General features: G+C 43.7%; 1 protein-coding gene across 4 annotated transcripts in view; it reads right to left on the bottom strand.

The window, feature by feature from the left end:
• The window catches only part of SYNE2 (spectrin repeat containing nuclear envelope protein 2), a 233,425-nt gene that overhangs the window by 194,353 nt on the left and 26,347 nt on the right, over nucleotides 1–12,725 (bottom strand). For all 4 annotated transcript variants that reach the window (XM_060271444.1, XM_060271437.1, XM_060271442.1 and 1 more), the window contains exons 3-7: nucleotides 6,842–6,903; nucleotides 5,113–5,208; nucleotides 4,568–4,645; nucleotides 2,742–2,834; nucleotides 1,322–1,503 (exon numbers count right to left, since the gene is read on the bottom strand). In XM_060271444.1, the coding sequence (XP_060127427.1) occupies nucleotides 1,322–1,503; nucleotides 2,742–2,834; nucleotides 4,568–4,645; nucleotides 5,113–5,208; nucleotides 6,842–6,903 (511 nt within the window). The remainder of the gene's footprint in view (nucleotides 1–1,321; nucleotides 1,504–2,741; nucleotides 2,835–4,567; nucleotides 4,646–5,112; nucleotides 5,209–6,841; nucleotides 6,904–12,725) is intronic.

Genomic DNA, 12,725 nt, shown 5'->3' with positions numbered 1-12,725 from the left:
GGTGAATGGTTTTTTGGACTAGGGGAAGTTAAGGCTTTGTTTATTTTTGTTTAATAAAATATAATAATTTTTTAAAAAAACAAATACATCTCAAAAACATATACTGTACATTCCAAAACATAATAAATTTTTCTTTGCTTTTTTCGAATCCCCTACCCCCATTTTCCATGGTGTTTTTTAAATTTCTCCCCCTTGCTGTACCCTATCTTCCCCATCTTATATCATAACCACCAGACAATAAACTCTTGTTCCTTCTGTTGCTCATAGTTCAAATCCTGCTCATGAATTCAACATACTATAATACTTCTTTCAAATATTGATATGTTTATTTAAATATTTAAATGTTTTTTGTTAATAAGCGGGCCGGAGCATTGTTTTGCTTATCATTTGAATATGGTTTCTTTCACGGATGTTATGCTATATGAAATATTAATGTCTATTATTATTATTATTATTATTATTATTATTATTATTATTATTATTACAATTTGTATGCCACCCTATACCCGCAGGTCTCAGGACGGCTCTTAACATAAAATCACAATAAAGGTAAAGGTAAAGGGACCCCTGACCATTAGGTCCAGTCGTGACCGACTCTGGGGTTGCGGCGCTCATCTCGCGTTATTAGCCGAGGGAGCCAGCGTACAGCTTCCAGGTCATGTGGCCAGCATGACAAAGCCGCTTCTGGGGAACCAGAGCAGCACACAGAAACGCCGTTTACCTTCCCGCTGTAGCGGTACCTATTTATCTACTTGCACTTTGACGTGCTTTCGAACTGCTAGGTTGGCAGGAGCTGGAACCAAGCAACGGGAGCTCACCCCGTCACAGGGATTCGAACCGCCAACCTTCTGATCGGCAAGCTCTAGGCTTTGTGGTTTAACCCACAGTGCCACCTGCGTCCCCTAAAATCACAATATAAAAGCATAAAATAGATAATAAAAATAAAAACAAGAACAATCCAATAATCCTCCTCTCTCCCTAACATATTTTAAAAGCACTTTCCCCCTACGGTAATATGTATTGTCTTTCTTTCTTTCTTTCTTTCTTTCTTTCTTTCTTTCTTTTGCTGTAAGCCACTTGGACACCTTTTGGAAGCAAGCGACTAATCAGTCTAATCAAGGAAAATGAAATGAATATTCAGGTAGGGCTGGAAACCTGCCTTAAACTCTGCAGATCAATGGTCTGATTCAAGGCAAGGCAGCTTCCTGTGTTCCTATGCATCTCAGATTAGTGCAGAAAACAGGATGGAATGGGCTTGCAGGTGAACACATGCAAAAATGGCACGGATTGCAGACGGACTGATTCGAGCAACCCTACGTACGTGGCGCACTGCTCCTTGGCCCACAGCAGAAGAGCCTTCTTTGCGGACATCTTCCACCGTTCCTTCGCTTTAGCATTTCGTTTCGCCGGTGGGCTTGCTGTCGGCGATGAGTCCACGGCACTCGAACTATCCGGAGAAGGATGACTGTAGCCACAAGCAAGAGTCCGGGCTAACTCTTCAATCTACCAATGAAGAATGGGGGGGGGGGAGAGAGAACAGATTTATTCCACAGTCATTGGTAAGAACTAGGGTACGAAGTCCTTGGGGTCTTGAATTTCAGCAGCACCCTGTGCGACGCCAAAATCTGACACACACACACACCCTTCTTCTCACCTTCCATTCTACGTAAAAGTTCTGGCAGCCCCTAGGCTGCATGCCCAGTGCAACCGAACTGGTCGCTCTCCCCTATATCCATCTCTGCTTAAATGACTTGGGCCCAAGTACTTGAGGAATCACCTCCACTTGTGGTTCAACAATCAATCCTACTTCCCAGAGAACTCTGGGAATTGTAGTTCTGTGAGGGGAATAGTGTTCTTCCCTAATAACTCCCAGAACCCTTAAGAAACTACAGCAAGGGTCTTCAAACCTTTTCAGCAGGGGGCCGGTCCACTGTCCCTCAGACCTGTGGGGGGCCGGACTATATTTTGAAGTAAAAAAATGAATGAGGGACGATAAGCAGCCTGCAAAAGGGCTCCGGAGGGGGCCTGCTTTAAATGGCGGCCGCTCGAGAGGGGCGCTCAGCCAACTGCGGCTCCTGTATCTTGCGAGCAGCAGGGGCTGGCGGCAGCGGCGGCAGAGGGACGAGGAGCGGCGCACAAAAGGGCTTCAGAGAGGGGCTGGCACCAACATAGCCCAGCCCCCTTCCTCCTCTAGGCAGGGCAGGGAGAAGCCAGGAGTTGGGAGGGAGGAGGAGGAGGCAGTGCCACTGTGTGAGGGAGAGGGAAAGAATATGCGTGCTGGCGATCCACATGCTGGCGATCCACGTGGCAATTCCTGGACCGTCCGCGGGCCGGATTTAGAAGGCAATTGGGCCTTATCCGGCCCATGGGCCTTAGCTTGCCAACCCATGAACTACAGTTCCCACGATTCTTTGGGGGTAGGAACCAAAGGCCTGTTAAAATGGTTAGAATGGTTATTCAAATGGGGAATGGTACGTTGGTCGTGTGGGATTTGATTTGCACATCAAGGCAACGTTAAAATGAATGAAAACGGTGAAAACTGAGATGGTACAGTCTCCTCCTAAGGGCCATTTCACCTCAAACACATAGCTGTAGCTTTTCAGATGGCATGATCCCCGCTCTCCTCCCTTGACACACTTTTCGGGAGGGGGTGTGTCTCCGTGCCTCCATCCCCTAAGCCAATTTCAGCAAAAACTACCGTAAGTTGGAAAATCTTTCTTCCAACCTTATCAGCTACTCACGTGAAAATGCAATATGATTGTCCAAATCAGGCCAAGCACAATGGACGGTTTCCCTTCAATGATATCAGCAACATGGATGTTGATCAGCTTGATCTGGGAAAAGAAGGATTTTCTTATAGAACAAAGAGAAGGGAAATGCAGCGCTCTTTTAAAATGGTTCTTGCAGGATGTTTAAACCTGCAATGCTCTGTGTGTGTGTGTTTAATCACAACCCAACAATGGAGTTCAAAAAGGAGGAAGAAAAAATATGGTATATACTGGACTCCTATGAAAACATCACAATTCAAATCCATCCCTAAGCCATGCACAACCAGTTGTTTCTTGTCATTTATCTCTTTATTTAACAAAACCGCTATAGTGCTTTGTTGTTGTTGTTGTTGTTGTTGTTGTTGTTGTTGTTGCTTCTAAGCAGCTTCCAAAAAAATATAAAACTTTAAAACTATGGATTAAAAAACAGTTAAAAACAGGTACAGTGGTGCCTCACAAGACAAATTTAATTCGTTCCGCGAGTCAATTCGTTTTGCGAAAAATTCGTCTTGCAAATCGCGGTTTCCCATAGGAATGCATTGAAATTTCTTTTTTGCCCATAGGAATGCATTAATTAAAATTTAATGCATTCCTATGGGAAGCTGCGATTCGCAAGACGAATTTTTCGCAAAACGCATTCGTCTTGCGAGTCACCATCAGATCGCAAGACACATTCGTCTTGCGAAAATTTCGTCTTGCAGGGCATTCGTCTTGCGAGGTACCACTGTATTTAAAAATAAGCAGGATAATGATTAAAATCAATGGTAGCTAAAAAGAAATAAATAAAACACATGTAATTTCCACGGTGTCTGGATAGACAATTTTGTTTTCCTGAACAAAAATGTTTGTAAGCAGATGCTGAACCGAGTACAATGACGGCACCTGCCTGGTGTCAATAGGCGGGAAGTTCCAAAGTTTAGGTGGTGCTGAAAGTCCTTGCAAAGGTTAATTAATACCCAGTTTGCAATCCGGCAAAGTAAGTTACCAAAAAAAAAAAATCATTATTTGGTTGATAATGTAAAAGGTGTGTGTAAGATGCAGAGAACGCATAATGAACATAGGTTGTTCACTCATATCTATAAAAGTGTGCATAAAAGCATCCTCAAGACCAGACTTATGGAGTCCTTTCCAGGGCCGTCTTAAGCCCATCCAGCGTCCTGGCGCTAGGTCCCTCCAGCGCCCCCCTCCAGAGCCTCTCCAAGGGAGTGCCAAGCGGACCGCGACAGCAGCGGGAGGCCACCTCCAAGGACTCCGCGCTGCGCCTCCTTCTCATTTCCCCAGCGCTGGGTTCCGCTCAGTCGAGCTTCGCCACCAGCGCGCGCACCGCGGGACCAGCAAGAGCTGCTTGGACGCTGTGCACGCGCTGGTGGCGAAGCTCGACTGAGCGGAACCCAGTGCTGGGGAAACGAGAAGGAGGCGCAGCGCGGAGTCCTCGGAGAAGGAGAGAGACGCAGCGCAGCCTCTCAGCTAGTGAAGCGCAGTCCTGGCCAGATCGCCGGAACCCTGCACTCACTTGGCGCCCTTCCAGCGCCCTCCAGCGCCCGGCGCCATGGTTTTCTGCGCCACTAGCCTCTATGGCTAGGACGGGCCTGGTCCTTTCAGCTCTTACATTGACTGTAGTTGGGATCTATAACAAACGCTTTAGTGGAATTTCCTGCTGGAAATAAATATAAAGCATAACAGCACACCCAGTTCTGTTCTAAAGCATGTCACTGTACAGCTTTGCTTTGAATGTGCTGTTATCGTCTTTGGCATCCGAGCAAACACAAAACCATCTTTAAGGTTGTAGTAATACTGACCGATCTGTTCTTTAGGAACGTCAACACATTTTCAATGTTGCTTCTGCACTGGAAAGTGTTAGATCCTTTCTCACGTGGCTGGAGAGAGAGAGGATGCAAGCAAAAAATTCAGGCTCCAGATTACAAATCGCAGAGTTCAAATGGCTCTTCTCATGTTCTCATATTAATTTCACAGAATATATTCTGCTTTTGCGGTTTAGAAATTTCAACAATTTTTTGAGAGTGGGTCGAGGAAGGAGTTGATAGAACATACTGTGGGAAACGGGGGAAAGTGTTGAGACATTTCCAAGCTTCTCCTAGCATTCTTAAGAGCTAGAAACTTGGGGTGTTTTCTTGAAAAAAAGTTTGGAACCTCAAGATCCTTAATTTGGTACGACAAAGCTGAGTTTCTATCTGCGTGTCAAACTCACATCAGGCCCAAACTGCAATTTGCCACGGAACAGGAAAAGAAATTCAAGCATGAGGACTGATGGGCAATTAAGAAGTTCAGGGTTTTTAAAATTGACTTTAGAGAAAAATAATCACATGCAATGGGGCTACCTTACCATTTGTTGTCCTGAGAGGACCTCCAGCAGATCCAAAAGCACATGTCCCTCCCTGATGTCCGTATACAAGTCCGAGACCAAGGAAGGTGGTGAATGCTGCAAAAATACTGATCATTGAGCAACCTTTCTTATATTTATAAGCCGTACATTTAAGGGGGACATAGTAAGGCAGTGGGGACCCAGGTGGCGCTGTGGTTAAACCACTGAGCCTAGGGCTTGCTGATCAGAAAGTCGGCGGTTCGAATCCCTGTGACGGGGTGAGCTCCCGTTGCTTGGTCCCAGCTCCTGCCAACCTAGCAGTTCGAAACCATGTCAAAATGCAAGTAGATAAATAGGAACCGCTACAGCGGGAAGGTAAACGGCGTTTCCATGTGCTGCTCTGGTTCGCCAGAAGCGGCTTTGTCATGCTGGCCACATGACCTGGAAGCTATACGCCGGCTCCCTCGGCCAATAATGCGAGATGAGCGCGCAACCCCAGAGTCGGTCACGACTGGACCTAATGGTCAGGGGTCCCTTTACCTTTAGTAAGGCAGTATACGACATAGAAACCCAACACAGCAATAATAAGAGCAGTCAAAAACATCAACAGCATATCAATAAACCAGTTGGTTTATCTGGTTTATCTTGATAAAAGTGACGTTGGGTGAAAGATTCCTGAATTTCAGGGGGTTGGACCGGATGAGCCTCGGGGGCCCATCCAACTCTCAACAGTTCTGTGATTCTATGGAAATACTGGAGAGCACTACCCTAAAAAATCTGCAAGTACCACTCTCTCAGCAAAGCAATACCTTGTTGAATGGAAAGCATTCTACAGAAGACTGGCAACTTAAGTTGGCAGAATATGCACAACTCACAGACTTAACATACAGAATAAGAGAACAAGAAGAACATACGTTTAGGGTGAAATTCAGCTATTCGAAACTGATCCAATGCACCGCAGTTAATTTCAGGTGGTTTTACAGAGTGATGCCCCAGCTAAGTCATTCCCAGTGCCAGATTTACGTATAAGCTAAACAAGCGATAGTTTCGGGCCCCACTCTCTTGAGGGCCCCCAAAAAATGTAAAAGGGAAAAAAACCTGGATGTACATTTCCAAAATATAAGATAAAAAATAAATAAAATCAAACCTACATACAGCAACAGTGTTTTGTGTTGTGTAGGTTCCTATGGTGTAAGTCATGGGCCCCGCCTGCTAGCCTGCTCCCTAAAATATCACTGATTTGCTATTATTATTTTATGTTATAGCAAGTTTCTAGAGACTAGATTATGAGTCTTTGTGAATTGTGTTTCTAAAGGAACTTTTGTTCTTGTCAAATGCCAATGTGTTTGCATCATGAATAAAAATTTTTTTAAAAAAATGTTATGAATAAAAAATCATTTTAAGTTAGAGCTTAATAATTATTTCACTGCTAATATACTTCTTCTTAATTGTATTTCAGTTCAACAATTACTTTGATAAAATACATATTTTGTTATGTCTTTAGATACCTATTAGGTCCATAAATTACCATATAGCATATATTCAACACACAAAAAAGCGACAATTTGTTGTTGACAAAGGATAGCTGGACATATAAAGGGGCCCATTACTGTATTGTTTTAATATTCGATTGGGAGCCTCCCAGAGTGGCTGGGGAGACTCAGCAAGATAGGCGGGGTACAAATATAATTATTATTATTATTATTATTCAGTAGCTTAGGGCCTCATCAAAACTAAATCCAGCCCTTACCTTTTCCAACTGCGAGTTGATCCAACTTGTGAAGGTCCTCTTTTGTGTGTTCTCCTGCTCCACTATGTTAAAAAAAACAAAAAAACAAAATTGAAGAATCACCCATGAACGGAAAAGATAAATTGTACAGTGGTGCCTCGACTTACGAATTTAATCCATTCCGAAGGCACTTCGTAGGTCAAAAAATTCGTAAGTCGAAAAGCACCATTGGAAACGCGATTTCCCATAGGAATGCATTGGAAACGGAAAAATTCGTAAGTCGAAGCAACCCCATCTAAAAATTCGTAAGTCGAAGAAACCCTATCTAAAACCGCCGCAGTTTCCGTTCGGATGTCGAGAAATTCGTACGCGTGCGACCATCTGCCCCATTCGTAAGTCGAAAAATTCGGTTGTTGAGTCATTTGTAAGTCGAGGTACCACTGTACTTTTAAATAAAACTTTACAGCAGGTCTGGGGAGGTTGTGACAGGCAGGTGTGGCAGGAAAATACTAACCTCCTCCTTCTCAGTGCCTTGTGCTGATCTGATATCTGTTCCTCACACACACTTCACAAATTGTGCAACAACTGTAATATATATTTCCTAAGCTGTTACTGAGAAAGCCCCTTCCTGCAGCTCTTCTGTGCACTAGTGTTAAAGCTGCCTTGTTTCTTAATGTAAATTTAATAATTGCATAATTATAAGGTGTTGCTTAAATTTTACATCAACCGTATTATAATCGCCTTATTTCGTACTGAGAATACCCAGTTATCATTTCATCAAGGCTTTAAAAAAAAAAAATCAGTACAAAAAAAGGCCACCAATTATGCTAGGGGAAAAATCAGAATTGTTTTCGTTCTTCCTTCCCAAAGCCATTTATAACTAGTAATTTTATTCATCGCACTAATATCCCACACTTCCCCCAGTCACGGATGCAGCTTTTTCGAAGATTACTGTGTCTCAGAGTCTTTATCAACAAATGCAATACCCCAATTCTGCTCCTTCTTTTTCTGCTCATTACTGCAGCCTAACAACATGGTAGTTGGAGCCATTTACAGGAGACACACGATACAGGAGACACTTCCTTGAGCTGCCTTTTAACTCTTCTCAAAAAGCCTTAATCGGACACTTTCTTGTGAACGTTTTATTCTCTAGTCTGCTTATGAGAAAGCTTGGGCAGACAAGTAAAAACAGCCATGTACAGTGGTGCCTCGCTTAACGAATGCCCTGCTTAACGAAATTTCCGCTTAACGAAAGGATTTTTCGAGCGGAGGTTGCCTCGCTAGACGAATTCATTTTATGAAAAATTCGTCTAGCGAATCGCGGTTTCCCATAGGAATGCATTGAAATTCAATTAATGTGTTCCTATGGGCAAATATATATATATAAAAAATTCAATGTATTCCTATGGGATTCGCTAGACGAATTTTTCGTTATAAGAAAAGACCCGTGAAACAAATTAAATTCGTCTAGCGAGGCACCACTGTACGCAGGTTAGATCCAGATCCAGTTAGTTAAATGGAATTCCCTTTCAAATCAATGGGGCCCAGATTCAACCAACTTGGGTTTCCACCACGTACAACACAAGCTGTAATCCGAGACATACTTGAAAGGAAATAAATCCATCTGAGCTCAGATAGGGCTTACCTCAGACAAAACATGTTTACAGAGTCTGGCTACAAGTGTCTGCTCCTGGTAATCAATAGTGCTTAAAGTATTTTACACACAGAAATGGAAAGCCCTTCTTAAACGCTTTGCTAGCTAGACTTTTTGTCGGCGCCTCGTTTTTTTAAAAAACCTCCAGGAGGTCTTGAGGCAGCTATGGAGGTTTGCATTTCATTTGCATGTCGTCAACATTTGTTATGCAAAGGACTGCAAAGGATTATCTTGTTCCCAGTTCAAAGCAAGGATTAAATTATTAGCGAAGCAATTCTCGGCAGCGGAAGCTGGAAGTTCATGTTTGGTCTCTGGCATTCTGCTGCAAAGTGGGCTTTTCAGTCCCAAAAAACACCATCACCTGCCTTTCCACCCACTGGGGTGAAAGATACAGGTAACAGCATCACCTCTACATCTCCCTGCAGGTGAAAAATCAGCTGAGAAGGAGAAGGTGAGGTGGGAAATGGCTGGAGGAGAAAGGGTTAAGCAGCCCCTCCATTGCCATTGCCAATGAGATCTTATCCACAGTCTCCTCCTTTCCAGGGAAAATGCTATACAGGATGTAATTGCAGATAACATATTGTTCCTTGGCCTTCTCTTCGGAGAGAAGAGAGGAAAGAATAGAATGGGTTGTATCCAAGGCAGCGCTACATAAACACCTTATCAGCACAAAGATTTCTGGGTGAGCAATGGAATGTTAAACCCTCTTCTCCTCCCCTGTGCCCTCCTAAACCTGTTCCTCACAACCCTCTAGAGCAGATTTGCAGAGGGCAGGGGGGAAATCCTGTTGCACAAGTGGAAATCCTTGCACTGAAGGGGCACATTAGTTGAATGGCACTCTGCCAGACCTCAAACTTGGACCAACTACCCAGGTAAAGGGGGGGGAGAGGGGGGGCTGTTAAGGAAAAATAAATACTCAGTACTAAGGATGGGGAAGAAATACAATTCAGTTCACACTTAAAGCCGAATCTATCAAATTAGCAGTTTCTGAAACAATATTAAAAGTGGGGAAACAGCCATCCTTCAAATTTTGCACTTCTCTGAATTTTCTGCTTCAGTTCTCCAACCTGTCAGCATTTATACAAATGCATGCTAGGGGAAATTGTGCTTTAAAATGAATTTACAGTGGTACCTTGGCTTTCGAACGTAATCCGTTCCGGAAGACCGTTCAAGTTCCGAAACGGTCGAAAACCGAAAACTCAGTACGGAAGCCTCAAAATGGAAAACTCCGGGTTTCCGGTTCAACTTCAAAAGCCGGGTTTCCGGTTCAACTTCGAAAACCGAGCTATTCATCAACGGAGAAATTCGAAAACCAGGGTACCACTGTATCCGTGAAAATAGCATACAAAATGTGTTACATTAAGAAAAATGCTTGCAGACGTGTGTGTTAGACAAAATTGCAGACAAAAGATTATTTATCAGGAAAAAATCGCCCTGAAATGCTGGAGAATTTTCATGAATTTAAAAGAAAAGAAAGAAGCCGTAAATTGCTGCAGAACGGTGGAGAACTGAATTTAAGATTCGGAAAATGAGAAACTGAGGGAACAGAAATTTACAGATGCTTCCATACCAACTCAAGACTGGTCCTCCTGGGACAGTCTAGACTTGAGATTAGCCAAGACCATCGGAGTCTTGAGGATTCCTCAGGAACGTTCCCAATTGGATGGTTAACTAAAACACTGAAAGTGCCTGTACATTTTGCCTTGTATCCCATGTTCTACAAATGCTAAACAAAAACAAAAAGCTGGGCATCTGGGAATTATGGTGCACACACAGGGCAGGGGCCGACCCCTTACCCTCCCCACGCATGGATATCCGTGTCAGAGGGCACCGACTGCGACAGAGAAGGCGCCATCTTGGTTATAATGCTGAGGAGATATTTGGAAGGCAGCCTCACTTCTGGAAAGAGGCATAGAGAGCGTGGCTGCTTGTTGCACATTTAAAGCACATTTCCTCCACGGCAAAGGATCCTGGGAACTCTAGTTTGTTAAGGGTGTGGGGAATTGCAGCCCTGTGAGGGGTAAAGTACAGTTCCTAGTATTATTTTTGGTGATGCAATGCACTTTAAACATGTGGGTGTGACCCAAGTTTCAGGGATGTGGGTGGAGCTGTGGTCTAAACCACTGAGTCCCTTTGGGCTTGCTGATCAGAAGGTTGGTGGTTCGAATCACCGTGACGGGGTGAGCTCCCATTGCTCTGTCCCAGCTCCTGCCAACCTAGGAGTTCGAAAGCATGCCAGTGCAAGTAGATAAATAGGTACCCCTGTGACATTTATATATATATATATATATATATATATATATATATATATATATATCTGCTTTTTGTAGATTTCAGCTCGGCATTCAATACCATTCTACCGCGACGTCTGATAACTAAATTGGGAAATCTGGGGCTCCCGCTATCACTCTGTGGGTGGATACTGGACTTTCTCTCAGATCGCTCCCACAGGGTCCGGTTGGGCCCTTATATGTCAAACATGCTTAGGACTAACACAGGAACACCACAAGGATGTGTGCTTAGTCCGCTCCTCTATACTCTTTATACATATGATTGTGTCGCTGCCCACCCTAGAAATAGGGTTGTCAAATTTGCAGATGACACAACCGTGATCGGGCTCATCTCTGATAAGGAGGGTGAAACTGAGTATAGAGATGAGGTGGAGCGGCTGACAGAGTGGTGCAGAGTCAACAACTTGCTCATAAACACAAAGAAAACTAAGGAGCTTGTGGTGGACTTTAGGAGACAGAAGAACGAGGTCCAGCCACTCTTGATTGACGGAATTTGTGTGGAGAGGGTAACAACGTTTAGATTTCTAGGCATTGAGTTACAGGAGGATCTGTCCTGGAGTGTTAATACAAGGGGGCTTGTGAAGAAGGCGCAGCAGAGACTGTATTTTTTGAGAATTTTAAGGAAAAACCATCTTCCACAAAAGCTGCTGCTTGCCTTCTATCACTGTGCCATACAGAGCGTGCTCACGTACGGTTTATGTGTGTGGTACGGAAGCTGTACTTCCCAGGACAGAGCAGGGCTGTGTAGAATTATTAAAACAGCAGAGAGCATTATTGGCTGCTCACTCACCACCTTAGAACAAATTTACAACACCAGGGGCCATAGAAAAGCACTAGACATATCAAGAGATCCAACACACCCTGGTCACCATTTCTTTCAGCTCCTGCCATCGGGACGGAGATATAGAACAATGCAGGCAAGAACGAGCCGTCTCAGGAACAGTTTCTTCTCTAGAGCAATTTTGGCCTTAAATGGAAAGCCCGGACTTTGAAGTCATCTTATTTTACTTGTTATTTTGTAGTATATTTACTGTTTTTAATTAGCTTTTTGTAATTTTGGATTATGCGGAATGCTTTATCTGAGTGGATGTAGCAACCGAGTAATTTCGTTGTTCCCGCAAGGGGACAATGACAATAAAGATATCTTATCTTATCTTATGTTTTGGGTTTTACCTTGTAGTCCTACTGGGCAGAAAGCAAAGAGTATGGTTATACAATAATCAGTACAACTAACGGTACAATCCTAGGTATGAATACTCAGAAGGAAGTCCTAGCAAGTGTAAGGAGCCTAAGTCAATCACCGAAATTGCTCGTCAGTTCAAACAGCTGACTCAGCAGGCAGGCAGGCAGAATTGGTACCATCCAGCAATCAATTTTTATCTATCTAGGGCATTTGATGCCATTTAAATAATCACTGCAGCTGCTCCCGCACCACAATTCATTTTCAGCACGGTTATATTAATCTTTCCACTGTGCAACTACTCCAGGGCTTAATAGTTTTCTACAAAAGCTCAGATCCTCCCGTCATGTGAGTCATTAAAAAGGACTTTTTTATGACTAAAGGACAAATGAATGGACCCTTTGTGTCAGGCGATTTTAATAAGGCTGGAAATGACCTTGGATTTATCTTGCCCTAGTTGTTTTCACGATGTAACCGACCTAAAACAAATACATTCCATCTCAGCTTCATGCAGCTCTCCCTTTGCTCCAGCTCAGAATCAGAGGCAGGCCACAACAGATCAGGCTGTGCCCCTGACCATTTAAAAAGCGAAATTAAGGAAAGATGGCATTCTTATCTTTCCCTCGGAGCTGGGCCTCAGTGTCTGGGCTGGACGATGGAGCTGGAGAAGCTCCTTCAGGTATACAGGGCCGGGGACGTTCAGGGCTTCAAAGGTCAACACCAACACTTTGAATTCTGCCCGAAACATACTGAGCTATATCCCAGCTTATTATGCAGTAG

The sequence above is a fragment of the Zootoca vivipara genome, chromosome 1 (genome assembly GCF_963506605.1).
Source record: "Zootoca vivipara chromosome 1, rZooViv1.1, whole genome shotgun sequence".
Classification (NCBI taxonomy): domain Eukaryota; kingdom Metazoa; phylum Chordata; class Lepidosauria; order Squamata; family Lacertidae; genus Zootoca; species Zootoca vivipara.
Note: the sequence above shows the minus strand (reverse complement) of the source record. Positions and strands in the feature narration are given on the sequence as shown.